The 25,863-nt window shown below is 41.7% G+C and overlaps 1 protein-coding gene across 1 annotated transcript in view; it reads right to left on the bottom strand.

Moving 5' to 3' along the window:
• The window catches only part of SPIDR (scaffolding protein involved in DNA repair), a 179,968-nt gene that overhangs the window by 7,917 nt on the left and 146,188 nt on the right, over positions 1-25,863 (bottom strand). Inside the window, exons 7-13 of the mRNA XM_015425441.1 lie at positions 23,380-23,541; positions 19,334-19,421; positions 16,411-16,548; positions 16,259-16,318; positions 7,972-8,182; positions 6,487-6,639; positions 324-417 (exon numbers count right to left, since the gene is read on the bottom strand). Coding sequence (XP_015280927.1) covers positions 324-417; positions 6,487-6,639; positions 7,972-8,182; positions 16,259-16,318; positions 16,411-16,548; positions 19,334-19,421; positions 23,380-23,541 — 906 coding nt within the window. The remainder of the gene's footprint in view (positions 1-323; positions 418-6,486; positions 6,640-7,971; positions 8,183-16,258; positions 16,319-16,410; positions 16,549-19,333; positions 19,422-23,379; positions 23,542-25,863) is intronic.

Here is a 25,863-nt window from a genome sequence, read left to right as displayed (position 1 = left end):
TCATGCTTGGTGTCTTTGCAGTTTGCATGGAGCACACCCATTTTAATAGTACAGGACACAATTAAAACACAAGATATATCCATCTTCCACAACTTTTGAAAACAATTTTCTTATCTGGTGGAACTACAGGCAAAGGCTGTTACCACGCCTCAACAAAAATTTGGCAGGCACGGACCAGATTGTCCTCTTATCCCATGACTGTTAAATTCCTTAGGACTCTTTGGTGAGAAACACTGTCAAGATTTTTGAGACTTCAAGTAGTAATATAAATGCCCACAGGATTGCTCTTATCTGCATGCTAGTTGACACAAGCATGTTCTTACCCGTCTTGTGGATGCTGCTCTACTTTTCCATTACCACATCTATTGCATGCAGGCCAGTAGAACGCAGTTCCCTCATTAACACCAACAATAATGCCTTAGAAAAAGGGAAAACATTTGCTTAGATGAAATGTACACTGACCATGACCACTTTCAACTGTCATGGAAATTTGGATTAAGATAAGGTGTCTCTTCTCTGCAGCATACATGGATGTTTTAAAATAAGATTTTAAAAAAGAATATCCTTAGGTATACTGTGACTTGCTTCATAAAAAAAAATCACTTCAAAGCAACACTCTGAAAGCAACACTCAGTTACCATTTCTTTTACCCCCACAATGTTAAAAGCACTCATCAGGCTGCTTTTAAATTTGTTTTAGTCAAATTAGTTCATATTATTAACTGGAAAATGTGTGTATCCTTATTTATATCAGTATAACCGGGAAATCAAGTCAACCTTTAAAAAGTGTCTGACATACGTGACTAAAAACGTTAGTGAACTGAAGGCCAGAGATATTTTGGATAACTAGTTAAGTATTGTTGCTAAGTGTAATAAATCAAGTAAATTGGGTACTTTATGGGAAGGCCAGTAAAAAGATTTAGAACAATAGTGATGTGTTGAGCCGAGCAATAAATGTGAGGGATGTAGCAGCCTTTGCAAGTAAAACAGAGAGTGGTGATCTGGGACACCTGCAAATAAATGGATTACAATTGCTGAGCTCACAACACACACGTCAAAGGCCAAACACCTAGTAATCCCCACTGAGTTGTGCAAGAACCACTCAAACCTATGAGACAAAACAGAATTCTGGAGAAGCAAGCGTGGCAATGGTAATGTATACTGGTCAGCAGTGCTGGAACATTTACTTAACTAGGTTGGTAAGGAAAAGGGAGTAAAATAGTTGGAGAATTCATTTTCAGAGACATGCAATATTTGACAATTACTGCAGATTTCTGTTGTACAGAACTTTAGTCCATAATAAAAATATGACGATGCACAAATGGATATTGATTGATGTGCATATCAAGGAGCTCATGGTGCGGCTTGTGGTTACTGCAATTTGTCTTTTTCAACAACCCCATGAAATAAGATGAGCGGCAGTGAGTCACTCAAGTCTTCTCAAAGGGGATTGGGGATTTGGACTCCAGTGTAAGCCCAGCACTGGCTCTCTTAGTTTTAATCAGGATAATGCAAGACGCTGGCTTGCAATATGACCAACTGAACTAAATTAGTAGGTTTTCTGTGCAATCCAATCTAAGCAGCTTTCTAAACTCATGAAGAGTTTAGGAGAGTGTAGATTACACTGTTTATTAAATAATTGTCCTTCCTTCTCCATAAATTTGTGGGGAGCAACTATCTTTCTTCTAGAACTCAATGCTATTGATTTTACTTAGCTGATTCACATGTCACCTTTCCAGGCACAGAGTGGCCAAGGTGGCCCACAAGCAGAACCAATGGAAGTCATTATAGAAACTAAGAACACTCACAAGAACTAGCAAGTAAAACCAGACAACACCAGCCAATTAAGAACATTAGTCTAACATATGATCCTGCTCAGCATTTAGCATTGGATTCATTGTGCAGTCAGACTCAGACAAGTTGCTACCAGCTTCAGCGTTCTGTTATGTATTCTGTGGCTCAGTACTGGTCAGGACTGTCCGCTAAAATCATTCAAGTTCTCAACCTAAACATTCTGCAAAGAAGCCCCCCCCCAATTTCTTGAACATGAAGGGGGCCATGATCAGTCATCAGGAGAGTGCTGGAGGAAGCAGTCAGTGAGAATCCTGACTCCCCACCTCCTCCCCTCTCAGTTGCCACAGCCAGCTTGCACCTACAGGTATACTCATCTTGGCTGTGGAAAATCAGTAGTTCAAACCTAGCACATACATACTAGGTACTGGATTTTTTGTAGGGAGTTATACATTTACTAGATGATAGCGCCGGGGAGAAATAATGTAGAAAAAAGTGGTAACTATGCATTCTTTGCTATGCATGGTTCATTAGCTAACATTTTTATTCCAAGGTACCCTGTATTCTTATTTGAAAAAATAAATCTAGACATTAAACAGGTGAATTAGAAATAGCAGACTGGAGTTGTTAAGCAACCTCCCCCTTGTATGTGTTAGAAAAACATTTTACTATGACGGTAAAAGGTTCTTATTTCCCCCTTATATTTTAATAATTGTTGAAGGGCTTTTGGCAAAAGAGGTTTTCATATATCTTGACCAAATTGCGACATTCTGAAGAGAAAATGTCTGTTTTCTCCCCTTGAACTCATTGTAATGCACATAATATCTTACTAAGTGTGGTAAGGGAGACAGGTGTACAACAAAGACTGCCTGAGCATAAGGAAGAAACATTCCTTCCATCATCTCTCATTCCTCCACTACAGGAGTGGGTAGCTTAAGATCTCTATTATACCAATGGTTCTCCACTAACAGTATAATCCTAAACAGTGTTGGGCCCTCCCAAGTCCAAGAAGGATGCAACATTGCTTAGGATTGCACTGTAAATCTGGGAAATGTTCCCTAGAAATATAAGAGCTCTGTTGACAAATGTCATTGCTCCTCTACAAACTTGGAAATAATATTGAGAATCTGGATAGAGTGAAACAAAGTTCATTGAGGGAAAGAATACAAACAGCTGGCTTGGAGAATTAGCACACACAAGCCGTCAAAATAGTATCAAGTATACAGTAATAATTCTCAGCAGCTTATATGTCAGTTACACCATGCACACAGTGCAATGTATTCCTCTCAAGAAGGGGGGGGCAGGAATGCAACAAGGCATAGTGGTAAAGCAGGAGCTGCATCTGTGGAGCTCCAGCAAAGGTCTGATTCCCCAGGCAAGGATCTGAGCACCTAGGCAGTCAATAATCCATAAGTAACGGAGGGGTAAGAACAGCGGAGACTAGGGATGGATGTCGGACTGGGGGCTTGACAACTATGCAAACACAAATACAGTAGTTTGGAAGCCGACAGTACCTGCACCTCAGGGTACACGGCAAGACAGAGCACAGTTCGGGGCAGATTCTGGCTCCACTTGTATGACAAGAGGCTTGGTTCAAAATCAGAAGATTCTGTCTTTTTAGGCTTGGGGAAAAAGGGCGTGTACGAGGAGTGCCACCTGAGTGGCCAAACTGGAGCAGGAGGATAGACCAGGATCCTGGGACTATTTCCCAAAAATGTAAGCAAGGGGAGGACCCCAAGTAGAGAGAAGCACATTTGACAGTGTTCTTGGGGCTCCCTCATTGCACTGGGGCTCTGGCAGGCAATTCCAACAATCCTAATTACATTACTGTGACTGTCTGACCCATTCGTAGGAAGTGAAAATTAGTGTTTATTACTTTTCTTAGTATTTTGAAAGCAAGAAATTGTAAGTAGATAAATAGGTACCACTTCGGTGGGAAGGTAACAGTGTTCCGTGTGCCTTGGAGTTTAGTCATGCCGGCCACATGACCACGGAAACGTCTTTGGGCAGCGCTGGCTCTTTGGCTTGGAACGGAGTTGAGCACCACCCCCTAGACTCGGATTCGACTGGCTTTCGAGCAAGGAAAACCTTTACCTGACTTTTCCTGGCAGAATGTTAACATGACATGATCCTTCTGTACAAGTATGACCACTGAATAATCATTTGAAAAGCCTTGATCAATAGTTTGGTTGCCCAATATTGGGTAAAGCAAGGCTTCTCTTCAGGACTATTTTAATCAGTAAAGGTGATGAGATGAGGCGTAGACCTACTCCTTTGGCTAGGTTTTATTCATTTGATGTGATAATAGCCAGAAACTTGTTTCTCAGCCTTATGCAGAAAAGAGCTGGTCCCACTTCAAAACAGATGGGGAGACAAAGTGACAAACCACAACGGAGGCTTGATGGTAAAAGTGAGTTTACTGTTTTGGTATCAAGAACACTGGAAACAGTATTGTTCTGTGAAACTATGACAAAAATGAAAAAATTCACATCATCAGCCCTCAATCATCTATTCACAAAAATATGGTCACCAGCTATTCTCCCCAAAAAGCTTTATGTAGTACTGAACTTCTACAGCAGTCCTAAATAGGACTAGACCTATTACAGACAACATGGCATGTATGATGAATTGTTGAACTATACACACTTCTCAGCAAAGCAATGTAGGAAGGACTGGTTTGAAAAGCTATTATGGATGGCTATCTCTGTTAGTGAACTGGGCTGAGCACACGAGCATATGAAGGCGCCTTGTGCAAAGTCAGAACTTTGGCCTACCTAACCCACTTCTGTCTGCTGTGATTCGCCATGCTCTCCAAGGCCTTACAAAATGGTGTTTTCCAGTCTTGTTACCGAAGACCCTTTACATGGAGATGCAGGAACTGGAACTTTCTGCTGTGTCACTAGACAAGGGGGACCAAGGATCATTGATATTTGGGGGTCAGGCAGGGCAGATTGTTAGAAATCTTTTACTATCGCAGGAAAAAAGAGGTGTTGGAACTACTGCCTCCACATGCCCCTAGTCCTCACAAGTCATTCAACAGCTGAAGGATACGTGCCAGCTTCAAACCACTAATGACTTTCTGCAGCCAAGCTTCGTGTGCACATGCAGTATACAAGAATGATGTGCGGGCTGGTCAAGGCAGTCTGGAATTGAGCAGGGAGCCTGCTACTTATTTCCTCCATATCATCCTATCAAAAGCCCCACCACTGTGCAAAGAACTGCAGTCAGAACTGATCAGAGATCCCAGACAGATTCTTAGTGCTTGCTAAACAGAGATGTCATAGGCCTCTTTGTCATCTGCATCTGCTCTGTCTTTAAAGAGGAAAAGACAATCATTGTCTCTAGTCCATCTGTCTCCAGAACACGTGATCCAAAGGGGTGTTAGCAGTAGCCAAGGGGGCACTTATGACTCCCTTTTGAGCACTGCCTCTGTGCCTCTAAGCTGGTGGAGGAGCCTATCGAAAACTACTGTAGCCTGGCTATTCCCAAGCTTAAAGGAAAGCAGCCATGGTATTCTTATCCGGTGCTTCACTCTGCAAGCTGTGGAAGCAGCTAGCAAAAGGACATGGTGAAAAGTCAAGCAGGGAGGGAACACATGGAAAAGGGAAGAGAAAAAGAATCTTCTTTCTCCCTCTTGCCCTACTTGGTCAGAGTTGGCTGGGAAGCGTAAGAGGAGGGCAAAGGTAGTAAAGACAAGATATTCTAAATGGAGCAGACAGTGGGATGGAGAGTCTTCCCTCTCCTCTGTCCCACAGAAAGTGCAGGTGGGGAGAGGCGTTCCCTACCACAATGCAGATCTTGTAGGAAGGAGTGCACTGTGCCAAGTGGAGCAGCAAACGGCAGCAGCCCTCCTCCTTGAAAGCAGATGTTGCGGTGGAAGGAGAAAGCAATGTTCACAGTCACTGCCTCCCTACAAGCTCTGTATTTCCATTCCCCCTACTCCTCCCACCAAGGAACACAGAAAGAGATCCAGTGAGAGGCACTCCTGGAACGAAAGATGAACTCCATCAGCTTCCCAGGGAAACAGCTGCTGCATGCGCACCATTAAAATACATAACTGAAATATCTCTGCCTTTATATAGTGGACAAAGAGATTAACACTGACATCCTGAGCAGAGTTAAACCCTTCTATGGCCATTAGTTTCAATGGACTTAGAAGTAACTCTGCTCAGGATTGCACTGCAATGGCTTAGACAATGTTTGACATTTTCTCAGTTTGAACTAGAACACATAGGTCCCTTGTCTGAAGATGGACAATGTTCATTCCACATATCTTTTGTTGTTCAGTACCTACTGATGACTTGGGGTCAAAAGAATACAGATGAATGTAGGAATAATTAGCAAAGTGAGGCTGCTAGTCTGCTAATTAACTGTTGAAGAGGGGCAATGGGCAAAAAACAATTTCATTTAGAATAGGAAGTAAAAATGACAGTAAAGCTTATAAAAGCAATTCCACAGCTATACACTGACACTGATTTTAATAAGCACTGGAGGACTTTAAATACAGATAGGTTTACCCCCTCCCCCATAAATGTAAGCATTTGCCAAAACCAGAATAGAATAATTTACAAATTATGCTAAGAGCACACAACAGCCTCACCCCCATTTTCTATGTTACTATGTTAATACAGCATTGAGCAGTTCATTAAGACTAACCATTAGCAAACTTTTTACCCTCAGAAAGATTGGTACTAACCTCTTACAGTGCAAATGGAATTGACTGGAGTTGCAGAATCCAGCTCATCTAGTCTGACAGGGCCAGTCAGTTTGGTGATGTCAGCACCAGCAGCCCTACACAAAAGGGGCTTTTGTAGCGAGAGAATGGTACGTTCAATGCAAATAATCCTACCTGCCAACAAAGACATTTTGATATGTTAAAGTAACAAGGGGGGGGGGAAGGTGATCATATCTGTTATCTGGGCCAATAATGTTCCCAGCCAGCCTTTCACTAAGCTTGAATTGGTCTGATGTACTGACCTCTGAAAAGTAAACACACATTAGGATAAAGTTAAGCAAATATGAGAAATAGAAGGGAGAAAATCTGTTAAATTTATTGTTACTTGAAAAATTTATCTGGTTTTGTTTTGTATTTTTTGCTTGGGGAGGGGGGACTGTTGTTGCCAAGTTGTTCAGAAGCTAGACAGGCTGTACTTTGCTCCCCAGATTTCTGCCCAATGAAGTGGGTGATTCAGTGGATCTGGAAGCCTGACAGGAGATTTTTTTTATATAAATAGGTCAACAGCTCAAAGGCAAGAGAGGTTCACAACGACCAAAGGTCATTATCATCTAGTGATTAACTTCCCCAGAATGTGATTATAATCCAGTCCTAATTTCTTTCCAGCATAGTCATATGCAACAGTAAATACTATGTTGGCAATTATAGATGCAGCAGCAGGGCTGTATTCTTGAAAATGAAAGAGATTTAAACAAATGTTGGCCATTATATTTCTAAGGCCAATTTGGTCAATGCCTTGCAATAACTGTAGATGACAGGGCTTATCTGCTTCTTGCCAAAAACTGGAGAAAAGGAAGCCTTAAACCTCTCTGTTCTTACTGAAGTTTCACTCATGATTAAGACTGTAGATGCCAGGTTGGTGGTAACTAGGACCAGGGCGTTCTCCCTGGTGGTGCCAACGCTGTGGAACGAGCTCCCCAATGAGATTAGAACTCTACTGGACCTCCAGCAGTTCCGTAGAGCCGTAAAAACGTGAGCTGTTTCACCAAGCGTTCAAATAAGAACTGACTGCACCGGTTGGGTCGCACTAGCACTTTATCATAGGATGCCGCCGTTTTTACTTAGTTTCATTGTATTTTATATTTTGTATTTGATGGTTTTAAATTGTATGTTGTTTTAAACTGTTTGTAAGCCGCCCTGAGCTGCCTCGGCGGGAGGGCAGGGTAGAAATGTAATAAATAAATAAATAAAGACATATCTAACACACAAAAGGTACACTCATTCTCTCAAGAAGAGATAAACAATAACATTAGAAGATTAAAATCTAAGTATTCCTGAGCAAAAATAGACAGATGACAAAGTTCTTAAGGGCCCTCTCCTTTCTGTAAAATGCAGAATGCCTGCCAACCTGCTGTTCCTGAGTTCTTAGGATATATTTTGGGGTGGCATGAAGAATCTTTCAGAACTAATAAAAGTTGATTTGGCAGCGCTCGTTCTAGTACTTACCATTTCCACAAAGGGCATCCTTGAAGAAAACAACACAGTGGGATGTATTCTTGAGTACCTCCATCACTTCCATATCAACCACACATGAGGAAGCAATGGAGACCGGCAGAGCTCTGGGAGTTTTCACACTGACCTCAGCCTCACCCTGTAGTGAGAAGTCGGTCACAAACAGCCAAAATTGTATTTGGCTTGAGGGAGCAGTGCCTGTAACCTAGAGTTTGAAAGAAAAAGAAATTACAAATATACATACACCTACACGATATATGATTAAATAAACATTATTTTTTGTCCAGAATTAGATTTTGAAGAAGGTTGTCTTGTTCAGTTTGGCTGCCTGAATTTATACATTGATAGCATGAACTGTGTGACATACACAATGCCATGTTACTCGATTCTACAGTAGAGCAAAGGGCTGCAAGGCTCCTAGTGCCAGTGCAAGCAGAACACTGGTTGGAGCTAAGCTTGTATGAACACAGCAAGTTTGCAGAAGCAACTTTTACCACATCCCTTACACCTGCAAAAAAACCAGCCTGCTGCTGAAGACCAGGAACCCTCCAGAAGAATACACTATGTGGAATAGCAAACGGCACCAAGAGGAAACTGGTCCGTATCAACACCTCACTCTTACACAAGGTGTCCTCGTTCACAGAACTCAGACTCCACTCATGCAGTGCTGGTGTAGGGAGGATTTGGACCAATGAGCTCTCATTGCGGCACATCTCCCTGAAACCTCCATATATTGTTCTGAGAGGTTTCTTGACCCACAACAGTGGGTAGGGGCAAAGGGAGCTGCTGTGGGAAGGTGGTAAACACTGCTGTTGCAAATACACTCCATTCGTAGAAATGTTGGGTCCAGTCTCCCGGTGTCCTCTTACTGATTTCCTGCTGCAAGCCAGACCTGCCCACTGTACCATAACAGCAGCAGTTACCAAGACTCCTGCTCTGAAGACTTTAGGGAAACCCCAGGTGACTCAGTGGCATCCACTGCATGGGATTTAGAGATAGGTAGAAACTGAGGAGATGGTAACAGATGTTGCAAAGTTGCCAGCAAACTGTTGTAGTGAGCACAGCTGAACAGCTTCTGGTCAGGTGGAACAGAGCTGCATGCCTTGCAACAGAATGCTGATCTAGCTATTGTTGCACACAGGGCTCTTTTGGTAGAAAAAGCCCAGCAGGACTTCATTAGCATAATAGACCACACCCAACAGCAGAAACTCATTAGCATATTAGGCCACAGCCCCGACAGCACAGCTCATTGGCATATTAGGCCACACCCCCATGCCTTCCCTTGGCTTGCCCGGGGGCCCGTGGCTGCAGAGAGCCCAGGCAAGCCCCCCCCTTGTTTTAAGGGAAGGGAAGGCAGTTTAAACTGCCTTCCCTTGGCTTGCCCAGGCTCCCTGATCCTGATCATTCCAGGGCCCCTCCTGCCCTGCCCGCCTTGGAGTCACCGGGGGAGGGTCGCTCTCCAGGCCTTCCCTCTGTAGCTACGCATGCAGAGGTTTTGGCTGTAGTGGGCGTGGCCAACTCTGAAGCCAGCCAGAACACCGTTCCTGTGCGTTCCTGCCCAAAAACAGCCCTGGTTGCACATTTTAGCAGGGGGGAGGTGGACTAAGACGGTGGTATAAGCAACCATTTTGTATCAGGACTTTCAAACTCTGGCAGCTCAGTGCTTCTTAACCAACCAACTTTAAAAACGCTCTGCATGTGTGATGACTTTTTCATTTAAATAAATCTAAGATTTACATAAGAAAAACACAAGTGGCATCATTATTAGGCTGTGTAATGTACTCCACTCACTTGGTAGAAACTACTATATGTACAAGCCTGGAAGTTTTCCTCTTGGACTAACGTCAACATTTTTCAAGGATGCATAGAAAACAGATGATTCACAGAAGGTAATGGGTGAAACAAAGTCATCTACCCAAACAACATAAATATCCTGCTTGTTTAGGATAGGAAGAAAAAAAACATTCAGCTAAAAGTAAAGGATATCAAAATAAATGACCTCATAGTAAGAATGCCCATCCTTAGTGTTATACTCAGCACTGGAAGAGAGTTCAGACTCATTATTGAGATGTTTCATATAATTATTATTAACAAAACCTGGGAGAAATAATATATGTATTACCAATATTAATCTAAGCAGTAAGATAGTAGTAAATCTGGAATAAAATTTGATCCTAGTTTCTTAGTTATCTGGAGGTTTTACAAATTTTAAGTTTGTCCCCATTGCCTCCCATGTTTTGTTGTCATTCAGTAATATGACAACACTATGGGTATTAATTACCAAAAGCCAATGGCTTGAGACAATCAGAAGCCAGAAGGTGGATTGTGGTGGGCAGGCATTAACCTGGCTTGCTGCTGGGCTCATGCCCTCCCTTCCCCGGTGCAAGGGGGACTGAACTCTTCTGCTTTCAGTAAACTGCTATTAGCTGAGACATCTGTGTCCAGTTGCCTGGGCAACCTAGACTTTTGTTTCTTCCCCCCTAACCCAGGATTGCGTCATAGTTTAGAACCACAATTTGTGGGAAGGAAACAAACCCCAGTTTACCCAGGCACCTGCACTTCAACATTATGGCAAACTGGAGTTCATTTGAATGTGTCCAAAGCAAGGAAGCATTCAGTTGCACTTCACAAGCAAGCAGAAAATGGAGGAAAGCATGCAAAAACAAAAGCAAGCCAGATGCATGCCCATCATGAACAAACAAGTTTATCACAATAACCAAATGTAGCCTTGAATCAATACACTTGACTAGTATCAGAACATCTGTTTTATTTTCTTTTGGGGGCTTAGCACTTCCTCACCCCCCCCACCTCCACAAAGCATTAAAAATCATTTTTATATATTTGATTTTTTAAAATGAAAATGATGACATTTGAATGAAACCCTAACAATACAAATTCTATCTACTGATTTATAGCAATAGCCTCAAAACACAGCGCTTGGAAAATATGAGCAATTTTTAAAACCTAAAATATGGCAAGTATTAAATCCAAACTTGCTGTTGTCTCCATTTGAAGATTTATAGTTACTACTCCAAACAAATATTCTATTGCTGCAAAATTTCAAAAGCTCACTGAAAGGCCGGGTTTTATTTTTTAAAAAGTCACACAGGAGGAATCGCAGAGCTTTTAAATACCAGATTTTAGATTCTGACCAGCAGGACAATCAGCCAAATTAAAAACAAAGTCAACAATAATAAGTCATAAGCACAAGTCATTTTAAAACTATTATCTTCCTGTATGTGTGTCAATTTGTTCTGAACAGAAAGGCCAGAACAGACAAACAGCAGCAGGATTGAGTTATGTGTGTACAGCTGCCCCAAGTCCAGATGGAATATATTTCCTCATTTTCCTCTTGTACCATAATACTTATTATGAATAGTAATAATAAAAATGCTGTATTTCCATTTTCCTCTTCACAACGAGAAAGAACTGAAAAGTTCCTACTCAAACGGCCACACGGAGCAACCCTAGTGATTTTAGCACACATACCTACATACACATATGTACAAAATTGCTTAGAATTTTATTTATTCATTAAAGTATTTATACTCTGCCTTTCCTCTTGGTTCAAGTTTAGGCACTGCTCCTCAGTTCTGAATAAATAAGTCTGCAAAAGAAATCTAAACCGAATCAAGTTCTTCTTCTCCATATTTTATGATGCACCAGATTTGTATGAAGGACACAAATCCTATTGGAAAGGGCTGAAGCAGTAAACAAATTCTAGCCATGACATTTTGTCTGGAATGGCTGGAAAAGGTAAGTGATTTGTATTCTGACTACTACAAAAATGTGATTCTGTTGATTTGTAGTTCAATTTTTTAAATCATTTATGAAGTTTTAAATGTTGAATTACGTAGGGCTTTAAAAAAAAAAAATAGCTGTAAAATATCTTAACCCTGCAGATTGCCAGGAGGCATCTCTGCAGTCTATAAAACCACATACAACTGCTTGCTGTTCCCTTCCTGGTTACCAGCAGGCCATTGGCAAATACTGCCAGTGTCTGAACGTTGCTGATCCCGAAAGAAGCCTCTGATATACACAATGGAACATCTTGAAGAACCACCAAATGACACTGAATTTCTGGGATTTAAGGGCGACAAATGCTTATATGTTCCTATATTCTTCTGTATTCCATCCTTTGAATTCTCTTCCCTCAGCATCACTTATTAACATAAATAGCGCGTGTGTGTTGGGGGAGAATATCAGTGAACCAAAAAAAGAGAAGCTGCTACTTACTAAGTACAACTCATAGCTTGATACCTGTTCTTTCAGGAATGAGATATTGACCTGAAAATACCTAGTTGCAACCGGAAGTACTTAAAGAAGTACACACAACAATCCCTTGGTCTGAAGTGAAGACATGGGCAGAAGATAAGAATCACACTCAAGACAGAACCCTTCCAAATAATTTTTAGAAAACAAAACGTTCCTGGCTTGTTTGTCTCCTGATGTGGAATTTCTCCCGTGGGAGGCACTTCTAATCAGAATGCACAGGGAATGTGTGAGAGCACAAAAGAGCAAGCAGCGATTACTGTGGGATGTGAACTGCCTTGCTCATTCGACTATCAAAGGTTTTTTAAAAGCTAAATACAATTATTTTGTTACCATCAAGTAAGTAAATACAAAAGAGGAAGTATCCAATTATAAAAAGACTAATCCAATCTGTACAGCAGGCCTTTTAACAATAGATAATGGTGTTAAGAGGTGCATGATTGATTGCCTTAAGAAAAAGAGAGAGACAGACAGTGAGCTCAGCTTGAGTTTGTAAATCTCTGGAGAAAGCAGGCCATTTCTAGCTACTTACCAGAACCCTGCAAAGTTAAATTCAAAATGCTGGACTCTGATTTTATACATTGGTTAACTGGACGTTAATTTGATTGTAATATAACGCTATCCAATCTAAGCCTTTGGAATAGAAGCAGACTAAATACATTCAGATAAGTTAAATACATTTTGTTGGAAATGTAGTAAAATAGTTGATTGGTGGGACAGATCTCAGAAATGTATTGAACATTAAGGATATCTAAAATGTTAAATTGAAGGGAAAGTTTTAGGGCATGTAGGAGGATTGCTGAAGAAGGATGAGAAATGAAGTCAGTTTACACTTAGGTGGCCAGACAGAAGACCAAAGTGAAGTACTGGCAAACTCACAGCCATATGATATTTCTGTAATGTCATTTTTTAGACAGGAACTTTAGAGTACAGTCTTAGTCCACTGAAGGTAACAGGGCAGCTAGTCTTCTTTCAAATGCGTCATACTGCCACTTTCCTTTCCAAATATGTCATCTTTGCATGTGCTAGGGTAGGTCTGAGGGAACAAATGTCCCATCTCATATCATAGCCAAAGTCTCTCTCTAATCCACCAGTCTTTCTGTAACTGCAGTAATTCACAAAACATGTTTTAAACTGTCCAAACTAATACCTCAGGAAGCTCTCCCAACGGTATGGCACTTTCTTTTTATTATTTTTTACTTTCTGTTCAGTTCAGTTAGGTTTTCTTATGGTCAGCAACCATATTCAGAAAGAGAACAGAATAAAAACCTATTTAGGTATAATAGCTAAAAAGTATGACATTGTTCAAATATACAAGGTATCACATTACAAAGCTAAAATATACCAATTGTCACATTTAAAGAATAAAAATAATAAAATATTGCATATTAAATCTAAAAAAGCATAAGCTCAAAACAAGAGAGGAAAACTCCTAAAAAACAGATCTATTGTTTGCTTTGCACTTTAATTGCCTGAGCACATAACTTGGCTGTTACCTTAGTGTTCTATGAACAGTGCTAGTGCTGTATTGTAAAAAGGAGGGGGGGGCTCTTGACAAGTGAGTAAACACTGGTGTAGTGGTTAGAATGTCACACTAGAGCTAAAAAGACGTGGGTTCAATTTCCCACTCTGCCATGAAGCTTACTGTGTGACTTTCAGCCAGTCTCTCTCAACCTATTTCACAGGGTTGTTGCTGGGTGGATAACTGAGAGAACGAAACAAGTCCATATTTGTTCCTCTGTGGAAGGGTGGGATAAAATACGACAGTTAAAAATGTTAGTATTAAGCGTGTTGATATAATGGAATGATATAATCTATTACGGTGAATTAATTGTCAAAGGTAAAGTGGAAAGTGGAGAGCTGCCTGGATACAACTTAGGGTTGCCAGATCCTACCTGGCAGCTGGTGGGGGGGGGGAATCCCGGGTCTGTTCCTGGATCTTCTGCCACATGCGCTTCACATGCATGGTGCAATGACGTCACCTGGAAGTGATGTCATCACATCACTGAAGTTAGGGGGTGATGATCTAGTTTTTAGGTGAAACTCTATGGCTTGCAGGCAACTTTATCATAGAGTTTTACCGCAAAATTAGAGCACTGCAGTGTGACCTCAGCGATGTGATGACATCACTTCTGGGCGATGTCATCACATCACCTTTCAGGCCAGTTGGGGGTGGGATATCCCCCCATTGGCCAGCTGGCTGGTGATGGGGAAGCACCCCACAAAAGCGGGGTTTCCCCCACCTCTGGTGGGAATCTGGTAGCCTTAGTACAACAACCAGGGTCAAAATGTAACCCATAGCTAATGGCAAATGTTTCCAAAGTCTTCTAAACATATCAGCAAAAGACCAAGAATACATCCTTTCACAGAAGATATACGAGCTATCAGCCTGAGATCAAACCCACCCAACCCCAACTATGAAAGTGGCTCAAGTCACACCAAAACATCAACTCTAAAAAAAACCCATCTCAAAGCACAATGCAAAGAATCCAAGCATTTTCTTGAAGTTCCACTCATGGCAAGCTCTTAGAACATTTTAACTCTTGTTGGATTACTCCATTAATCTACAAAGCTGATTCATTCAGGAACTATTCAGAGCCTTGCTATTCTAGGACTGGTTCAAAATAAAGAGTGTCTTGTGGCTCTTTAAAGACTGACAGATATATTATATCATAAACTTTGGGAACTAAAACTCAATTTATCAGATATTTTCTTCTCCAAGAAAGTTTATGTCAAAATAAATCTATTAATCTTGAAGGTTCCACAAGACTAGTTAAGACACTTGGAGGTCCATGAATTGGTAATCTGAATGCTTTTTAAAAACTGATACATAACAACTGTTACTTGTCATGTTAGGGAAAATGTACACATTTTCCTCAGCAGGGCAAATAGCAAGTGGGGTGAAGGGTCTTTGAGGTTGAGGGAAACGGTGTGTGTGTGGGGGGTCTTATTAGGTCTAACTCAGAGTTCTTAAGGGTAATTTACATGTCAAATCATCTCACCATGTTTAAAAGTCTTGAATATGCAATTCCTACTTTCTCCTTTTACCCGTGGGGATGGAAACACCATCTCTAAGTATTTCTGTAGTCACGTTCCCATTTTCATGTATATGTTATTACTGCATAAATATACATTCAGCTAAAACTTAACTGCTGTGGTAGATCGAATCATTCCCCCTTTCCTTCTCCTGTATACCCACCCTGCATCCAGGAGAAACGGCACATATGAGGTACCACTCATCTTAACAGAGTCTATATATAGAGAGGATTTTCTTGAATGATATTGGCAAACTGTTGCTTTTTCTAAATATAGCAAATATTCAGACTCAATCACCATTTACACTTTTTTGTGCGAGAGAGAAATGGTAGTGCAGGAAATGGATCATGTAATCCAGGGCCCCCCAACCCTTTTGATCCAGTGGGCATCTCTAGAACTCTAACACAGGGTGGTGGGCGCAACCACAAAATAGCCACCAAAGAAGACAGCCACACACGCACGTGCATACACACAAACACACACAGAGGAAGGCCAAGTGTGGGGACAAGAGGAGTAATTTAAAAAAAGAACACTGGGAATGAGGAGTGAGAGAGAGAATAAAACCAATACTGTGGTGGCAAATGCCACTGAAACAACATTATTTTTATCTGCATGGCCAATCCAATCTCCAATGGCCAATCAGAAGTTCTGCTGGGCAGGAGTCCCACCCAGCCCACCCACTTCCTAAAAATACTTGGAGAGGGCCACAAAAGGTGGTGGAGGGCGCCATGTTGTCCATGGGCATCAGGCTGGGGACCCCCAATGTAGTCAGTCTGCTACAGGAAGGAATTTCAAGATCTGTTGTTCCTGGACACTTCTGAAGAAAAACTGTTTCCTGCCACCAAACCAGACAGAACTTCCAAATAATATATGAAAAGGGCCAGGGAGAAGTGAGACTTAATGTATTGACCATGTTTTCATATGATCTTCTGATGGTTTGCTAAGACAGTTAAGAAAACAAAAGGAAGGTTACCTTCAGTCTTCGATGCATAACATGTGCCCAAAAGCTGCAACACTTATTTAAGTCACACATCTGAAACACAATTAAAAAGTGAGCTAAATATTTTGTTGCAGACCTGTTAATCTACCAATAAATTTCACATGTAAAGCTTGTAAAAAAATTACCTGAAGAATTTCCTTGAGAGTGTACACAGCTGGAGGAGAATACAAATCTGAAACTTGCTCTCCTCCAGTAGCATCGACGTGGTCAGGATGAGCAGCAAGAACGTAGCAGAAACTAGGAGGGGGCAGGTTCACTGCAGTCTGTTTAAAACAAGGCAATCAAAACATGTGTAGTTATAAAAAGTGAATGCTCTACATTATACTTATTTACTTTCTAGTGTTCAGTGGCGATTTCTTCATCAACTTGGAAGGAGCGTGTTTAGAGAAACTAATTTTAAAGAGAATGAGGGCGTGCTTGTGTGTTACACAGCCCCTCAGAAGTCTCTCCTAGAAGACTGACAGCAGGACTTGGGTGCCGTGCCCCCATCCTGTCTGAGGAGAGGTGAATGCAGGAACCAGAAGGATACTGAACACGGGATCTCCCCTGATCCTAGGAAATTAAGTCCTCTTTGGGAGACTGCAGGAAAGAAAGTATGCAGATTTAAAGTCCAGCAATTTTCTCTCCAGTAAGAATCCTAGTAGAGGCTGGCAGAAGCAACATATGGATAACCGCCGCAACACACAGACACACCATTTTGTAGTAGCAGAATCCTCTCCAGATATTGAAAGACTGACCCTATTGGCAAGACCAGGAATAATATTTTATTTGTACTTTGCTCTGTGGATACACCCAGGAATCTGTGTCACAAGAAAACATACCTAAGCACAATCAACAGTTCCTAAAAGCTGTTTTTGACAGGGCAGCCACTGTGGAAACGGATTCCATTATTTTTATGCCTTAAGATGATTTCTCTGACATTTGAGAATTTTAGCACGTGGGTGAATTTGACAATAAACAGATGAAGCCGCATCACTGAAAAACACACATGCTGCCAAATTTAATCTCGGGCAGCAAGAGCATAATAGGGAACAAGCATAATGGGAACATGAAGCAATGTGACTGATTCTCTGTTACAAAGAGACCAAATCTTTTATTTAAAAGATAATATCCAGCGCCTTTACAAGTGCTAGAGCTTTCAGTATTAGCCATCTTTTTCATTGCCATGAAAGTTATATAATTCATTTAGGGAGTTGTTGCTTGAAAGTGCCTAAAAATCATACCAGAATTAAGATTAATGGAAACAGCTGTTCAGCTATTAATTTTTCTCCCTCCCATTTTCAAACATAATGTCAAACCAAAACTGGATTCCTTTCAAATGTTTCTAGCAGATAGGCTGGTTTCTGATCCATCATGGAGCCTTCCAAGAAGTAACAATTACATCAGCTTAAAAATGTTAATTTAAATGCAAAATAATGTGTACTAGGCAGACACATTTGTGCTAATAAAAATATGGAGATGAATACATGTTACTGCCAACAAAAAGTATGATATCACTGGTTCACAGTCGCAGTAATTAAACAACTGGCATAGCGTATCACAAGGGTCCCCAACATCGTGCTCGTGGGTGCTGTGGCCACCCCCCTGACTGTCCTGACACCTTTCCTGGTGCCCACCAAGTGCCTTTAGAAAGTGGGTGGGGCCAGGTGGGACTTTTGCCCAGCAACATTTCTGTTGGCCACTGGAGATCTGATTGGTTATGCAGCTTTTTAAAGATATTGCTTTGGCAGAAGCTGCTATCACAGAACAAGGAACTTCACTGTGTGGACTGAAGGGAAGCTGCTGCAGCCACTTTGTGACTGGCTCTGGCTTCTGCTGCAGCTATTTTGTGGAAGCCATTTTGTGGCTGTGTCCAAAAAAAGGTTGGGGACCCCTGATCTACAGTGACTGACATCATTAGTGTCCCATGCATTTCACAGATAAACTAGCATGGTATTGTATCTAGAAAATATGTTCTCATTCCAATAAGGACAACACATTTGGGGCCCTCTGCTGCTCAGGAAAGACTATGTGTCAAAGCGTTTAAAATATATTGATATAAGTCTTATATTGTAAGAAGTCAGAAGTAGAGGTGTTTAAAATCATATTGTTAGCTTTGACTGAGTATTTGATGATCACATTCAATTAATTTTAAGCAATTAAGTGTTATAAGCTTATAACTTTAAGCAGTATGTAAGATCACCATCTCTTGGGTTTTTAGAGGGTTTTCTTTACTTTTTCCTATAGTATGTAGTTCCCTACCCTGATTTCGTTGTAGTTTTTATAGTTTGTAGTTTATAGAAATGCAAATTTTAAAAATCCCCTACGGGGGGGCCAAAAAAAGAAGAAGGAAAGACTATGTGTCTGGGGACTCCCCTTTCATAGAAGAAGACTTAATGGATGAGGATTCTGGCAGTGGCCAGGAAGGTGGGAGGGAAGTCCGATTTTAGTGAGGAAATTGTCCTTTGTCCATAAGGAAGAACAGAGAATTGACAAATCAGGTAAAATGTTTGTATTTCAGTGCCTCTCCGTTTAGGATAGGGGTCCCTAGCCTTTTTGAGCCACTGGGCACCTTTGGAATTTTGATCCAGGGTGGTGGATGCAGCTGCCAAATGGCTGCCCAAAAATGGCTCCCAAGGGAGGCAGAGCGAGCTACAAAATGGTCCTTGTGCTGTGGTAGCAGCTCCTGACAAAGCAACATTTTAAAAAATCTGTACAGTCAATCAGATCTCCAACAGGCCATCAGAACCCTTGGAAGGTGCCGGCAAAGATGTTGGTGGGTGCCATGGTGCCCACAGGCAGCACATTAGGAACTCCTGACATAAATGATGGATTAGAATTTCAAAAAAGCTCTTTACGATTCCACAAGGCTCTTTGTTTTTACTGCAATAGACCATGATGGTTACCACACTGAAAAGGCCTGTTCTTGGAGTTGTATTAAGCAAAACCAAGATATGCAGCAGAACCTTCAAGAGGGAACAAGAAGGCACATAACAGATGCTCTTACCTTATAAAATACAAATGCTTAATGGGGAGGGGGTTGTTTTGTTTATAAAAATACTATCTTACCATGGCATTCTCTTGACTATGACCAGGAACTTTTAGAGGCAACACTGGAGGCCACAAGCTGTCTATTAGGCTAAAAAGCCCCGGCTTTCTAGGAAAATCAAACACACAGAAGCAAAATACATGAAGCATAAAATCTAGCTTTACAGTTTAAGATGTTTTATTTAAAAGGATTTAAAATCCAATGAAACCACCCAGGATTATGAAAGGAAATTAATTTAATAGTTTCTTGTTGAATTCTAAATTTTAGTTATCCTTATTAAACCTCACTTTCTGCCAGTAGCAAAAGAAGGAACATTGATTCTTAAGCATTAAACTAATTTATTAAGCTGTACTACATAGGTTTTAATTACATATTATACTATATTAATTTTATTGTTGTTTATTTGATCTTATTCAAAGGCACTGATCCATCAGCAGCAGTTGTTAAAAATACATACTTATCACCATTAGTGCCTAGGCCCTAATGAACAATAATTAACATATATTTTGTTTATTGAAATATTTGTATCACAACCTTCCCCATGGCTCAAGGTGGCCACGAATGGTATTGAACTTGTCCTAGTTCCAGAGTGATTTTGTACCTTGCTACACACAGCAGTATGGTTTCAACCTACAACACCTAAATCATCTGTCTCACTATATTCATTTATGAAAGGTAACAAAATGCTACCAAATAGTTCTGTGTAGCGGGAAATATCCTTGTCTGATTAGCAGAACTTGGTTATCTTTCTACATGTGTCATATCAGAATCTGAATCTTGAAAGAGAAGTAATGGACACTGGGATACAGAAGACTAAAACAGAGATCGACATGCTGGTATTGAGTGGAGAAAGCTAAGGGGTAAGGGCCAAATCATATGTTACCACTGCAAAATAGTTACTGCAGCCTCGTGGCTGGATCTGATGCCTCTCTAGTAATGTCTGTCTGAAGGAACCATGCGGATCAGATCAATGATGTGGTTCCTTCCCTTGCCAATCCAAGAGAAGGGCCTAGGTGACTTGGAAAGGAACCACACTACTCATTCTCCTCTTTATAGACAGTTTGGTGTAGGGGTTAAAGTGCGCAGACTCTAATCTGGGAGAACCGGGTTTGATTCCCCACTCCTCCACTTGCACCTGGCTGGATGACCTTGGGCAAGCCGTAGTTCTGATAAGAGCTGTCCTTGAAAAAGAGCAGTTTCTGTCAGAGTTCTCTCAGCCCCACCTACCTCACAGGGTGTCTGTTGTGGGGAGGGGAAGGGAAAGGATTTTGTAAGCCGCTCTGAGACACCTTCGGGTAGCATGAATCTCTTCTCTTCTTCTTCTTTATAGACATTACTAGAGAAGCCTCAGGAAGGCAGAGACCATTTTGTTTCAATGAGACAATAATAGGATCACAGGCAATGGCAGAGACATGGAGAGTACTGAATAAAAGAACAAAGTCTGAAACAGATTTGTTTATTTGATTCATTTATTCCCTGCCTTTCTCCACAGTGGGGACCCCAAAGCAGCTTATATCATTCTCCTCTCCTCCATTTTATCCACACAACCACCCTGTGAGGTAGATTAGGCTGAGAGCATGTGACTGGCATCAGATCACCCAGCCAGCTTCCGTGGCACAAGTGGGGATGTAGAAAACAACAGAACACCACTGAAGAGATGAAAGGACAGGGGAATACTAATACAGTGACAGAAAACATTTTAACAGGGACATTCTAAATTAATGAGTCAGGGAAAGCTGAGCAGGCTGCAAAACCATTCAAAAGTAAGAGCAGAGTATTGGGTGGGAGGTTATAATATACTAAGATGAAACAGCAGTTCTTAAAGGTGCTTACAGCTGGAGGATGACAATGAAAGGGAAAGTTGGTTATGTGGCTATGAAAAAGTACTTTCGATAGTGTCAGAAAATGAGGGCGGAATAAGGAACTTCACCTTTGACACATTCAGCTTGAAGCACTGACTTAAGAGGAAGTGTCAGAAATATAGGACTAATGGGAGACAAGATAGATTCATGGAGGATAAGTCTATCAGTGGCTACTAGCCATGGTGACTGAGGGAATGCTAAGCCTCTGAATCCCAGAACCAGAAGGCAACATTGGGGAAGGCCTCGGCCTCTATGCCCTGTTGTTGGCTGTCCACTGGAACTGGTTGGCCACTGTGTGAGACAGGATGCTGCACTAGATGGACCACTGGTCTGATCCAGCAGGGCTCTTCCTATGTTCTTAAGAGTACAAAACTAAATTTGGAAACCAGAGCACAGAGGTAGGTGAAGGCCTGAAAACTAATAAAGGAACCCAAACAGAGCTCAAAGTGAAAGTGTAGTAGTCTTGTAGGGAACAGGAAAGATGAAGATGTCATGTTGCAAAGGGAGCAGAAGAGAGATGGAAGACCAGTCATGGTCAAACAGCTGCAAGGAAACACAATAAGAGTCAGGAATCATCTCCTCTTGATAAAAGTAGTTTAGTGGGAATTTTGACAGCTCCATATACAGATAATAAACTGATGTGATCAGTGTGGGGGTCAGGAATTTTACTTCCACGGACTGCAATGGATCTGGAATGGATATTATGTTAGAAAGACATCACCATTGTGATCATACTGCCTAAGTGTTTTCAACTCTTTAGTGATATCTGTCATACTAAACACAAACTCTGGAAGAAGGATCACAAGTCAAATTAAAGTTGGGTTTTACTTTTACTTCTGTCAACGTATTCTTCAAACTCGTAAGCTAATTGTAACATAATGATAGCTTCTATTGGTACAGCATTTGTAGAGATTTTTTTTCCTTACTTAAAACGGCCAGGGATCAGAGTAGCATTCCTAAATTCTTTTCCTACTTAGAGTGTCACACATGGAAAATAGTGTACTTGGCAAATTTTACACAATAGAATTCTGTGCATTTCCACTTTTCCCTAGTTTTATCATAATTCTCTATAGGTCACCCTGTCTTAATCTATTGCAAAGAATTCAGGTTATGGTAGTGAAACTCAGTCATATATGAGTAAGAGCAACAGCATGAAAGGATGCCAGGAAGCAAAGACACGCTTCCATGTACTATTAATTGAGCTCATGATGTAATGACTTGTCAGTCCCAAAGTCAAAACAGAATCGTGGAACTATACAGGGAAGAACATTTTTAAAAACCCAGTTAGGGATATGGAATGTCCTCCTTAAGAGGAAAAGCTAAAAAGAAATGAGCTTAGGTCACACTTTTCAGTTTCTCAGTATCATCAACTACATAGGAATATAAGTTCACGGAGAAAGCCTAACATAAACTGGACCATACATACAGAAAAACTGAGCTTTTCTGAGTCAGACCAGTGGTCCATCTAGCTCAGTATTATCTAATTTGACTGGCAGCAGTTCCCAGGATGTCACAGAGGAATTGCTTCCATTACTTGCTTCCTGGGACCCTTTCAGTGGAGATGGCAGGAATTGAATCTGGGACCTTCTGCTTGCAAAGAATGCAGCCTGTTTACTGAGATAAGCAACTCTTGGATTCTGTGGGATCTTTACTAAATCTTACTTGAGGCATCAAACCTTACCTGAAACAAAGGAAAACTGGCAAATTATTTGGCACATTTCTTACTTTCCTAAAGGTGCAGTGGTAGTAAAAATCTTTACATATTTTTATGAGGACTACGATTGATCCAATCAAACTTTTTATACTGGTTCTAAGCTATGCTTTTGACTCATCACATTATCATATACTAAATCAAAGTTTTAACTGTACTCCAGTTCCACTGAGCTCAGTGATCCAGATCTATGGTGGCCAATGGTTTTTGCCAAGAATGCCGTAACAAGTCCAAAGTACTAGACACTCTATACTGAGTGCTGGTGAATATGCAACCCTCCCTTACACCACCCCAGAGCCTTGGTGTAGTTCAGTCTCCAGTCCACTGAGCCAGGGAGCAGGCAGCAGCACACTGCAGGAGGCTCAGGAGGCATACAGGTCCTAATTGCCGCAAGTCTGTGCAGACAATGCTACTTGCAAGACAGAAGGTATAGGTTAGCTACCCATAATCTAGAAAAAGCCAAAAAAAAAAATCTTAAAGTATTAACTCTCACCTTCCTCTGGTGACTCTGTGCTGAACTTTTATACCAGATACATCACAGTACTTTCCTTCCCACCTTTTGCTGTATTCTTCAATCGGTTCTAGAGACGATGATAAGATCTGAAACTGAACCTCACTGAACATCCCATAAGCATCTTGAAGAAGGAGACACAATCTGTGAGAGAGTGTATGAAAATTCTCATTAGCAGCATGCACAGAAAAGTTCTTGAATACTCCGGAATTAAAGTTTACTCCCCTAGGATTTAATTTATGGCTGGGACTTCTGACGAAAGCATAATGTTTTACAACCGGCAACCGTCTCCTTTACTGTAGGCATACACTTAAAATGATCTTCCCTATGAGAGCTAGCAAAGATCTCTGTTCAAGACCTTACAGATCTGATGCCAGTCAGCAAAGACAGTGCTGGGCTGGAAGGCTGCTTCATACGTACACAGGTAAGAATTTCACATGCTGATCTGAATATCAGCCAGTGTTTAGGATGCAGGCCTCTAATACATGAAGGTGCATTTTCAAATGGTGTCCTAAAAGCAATTTCCAGAATTTTTTTTTTTTTGCTCAGGTGACCTGTTCAGAATGAGTTTCAAGTTTCTTCAGATACGTTGGCTTCACAGACATGCCCTAGACATGACTCCTGTTCCAGATTAAAACCAAAGCACTGTCCCCAAAATTCGCAGCCCCCCATGCTATCCTGCAGAAACCTGAATTATCATGTATCGTCCTTTAGAGTTTTTTTAAAAATCTCTTTCATCCCGACTATGTATTTCCAACAACTAACCAATTCACAACTGACAAAAAAAAATATCAAATGTTATCTTATCTAGCAGGGAAATAAAAACACAAATATGTATATCAGGTTAATCCTGGAATTAAAAAAGGGTAAAAGCTACTGCAAAGGAAGACAGTCCATCCTGCTCAAATATAGAACCATTGCTGATGAGCATGGGCTCTATGGCTACAAAGGTGCCATCATATATTGTTTGTAAGTGGCAAATGTGCAATTCTTCAAAACAGTGTTAAGTTTCCTCAGTATGTCTACACAGTTTTTCAGCTGACTGCACTGCAAGACAATTGATACAGGGAGGGACATGAGGACACTGCCCCCTCAGAAATGTGCCACGTCCCCTCCCTGAATCCCTAGCTTTCACTTCAAAAAAGGAAAACCCCAGCTACCACCACTACCACTTTGGAGATAAAGAGAAATGTGCAGACTGTTTTTTTATGGTTTGTCTGGAGGGAGAAAGTTTGGCAGGCCGAGTTCAGGCTTCGCCACTGCTGGGGGGAAGGGGGGGAGGGAGAAAGTTTGGCAGGCCAGCCAGGCCTCGCCGCCACTAGGGAAGGGGAGAGAGAGAAAGCTTGGCGGGCTGAATTCAGGTCTCGCCACCAGTGCTGGAGAGGGGGAGGAGGGAGAAGGCTTGGAGGTGCGCGGGCCTCGCAGTGGGTGCCAGGGACGGGCGGGGCAGGGGAGAAGGCTCACCTGCGGCTGCTTCCTTCTCCTCCCGTGGAGCTTCTCTCCCCCCATGAGTATCGCGGGTCCCCCTTCTTGTGACTTTCTAATGTTAGTAATTAAAGTGCTGATTCATTACCATCTCTCTCATCCAGGGGTGGACTAGGAGGCCAAAACAGCCCAGGAAATGGCCATGCTCCCTCCTCACCACACACCCACTGATGGAGGGAGGGCAGGGCCAAGTAGGCCAGTAACACATGGCACCTCGCTTAGCTGTAGTATCACTGCTGAGTACATGGGTCGCTGGCCAGGACAACAGCCACTGCCACAGGATTCAGCCATACTAAGTGGTGGACACCACATGATTTGCCTGGATTGGGCAGTGAGCTTGTGCTCAGCCTGAAGGATCTCCTCACTCCCCGGCTAGCTGACCCAAGGGGGGGGGGGCTCAGAAGATGCAGTCCCAAGTCCATCAGTGACTGGAACGCCTCCCAGTGGCCATAATGGCCAATCTGTTGCTGCACTCACCCCTCAGTATTAACAGTTTTAAATATTTTTGCCGTCCTTATGGCCTAGAAAATCTCAAGAGAAGAATATACGTGCATTAATTATATCAACCAAAGACTCACAGTATGATCAGTTTTCCCTGGGTAATTGATGGTATGCCAAATTACAGACAGATGACTCAGATGAAGACCTCTATTCATGTCCACTTAGGGTAAATATTCCTCATGAAAAATGGAGATGGGAGGCTATAATCTGGCACTAATGGCTTAAACATGTTTTACATTTAGTGCAGTTAGATTTCTAAGCTTTTCTTCAGACTCCTAAATAGCCCACGTTTTCAGTTACAGGATTGTGACCATATATAGATACCACATGGACTTCCGGTTTATGAAGCAGCAATGGCGGACGCTCTCCCCGAACCGTGGGAGGGCGAATCGCACACCAGCAGCCTGGAGGGGTACCACCTCAAGTGACACCCCTGTGGAGCCTTTGGGATAGGCTCCAGGCCAGAGGGCTTTTGAGGGG

The sequence above is a fragment of the Gekko japonicus genome, unplaced genomic scaffold, assembly GCF_001447785.1.
Source record: "Gekko japonicus isolate JY-2015 unplaced genomic scaffold, Gekko_japonicus_V1.1 scaffold337, whole genome shotgun sequence".
NCBI classification, from domain to species: Eukaryota; Metazoa; Chordata; class Lepidosauria; order Squamata; family Gekkonidae; genus Gekko; species Gekko japonicus.
The sequence above is the reverse complement of the archived record's forward strand: the minus strand, read 5'-3'. Positions and strand labels throughout refer to the sequence as shown.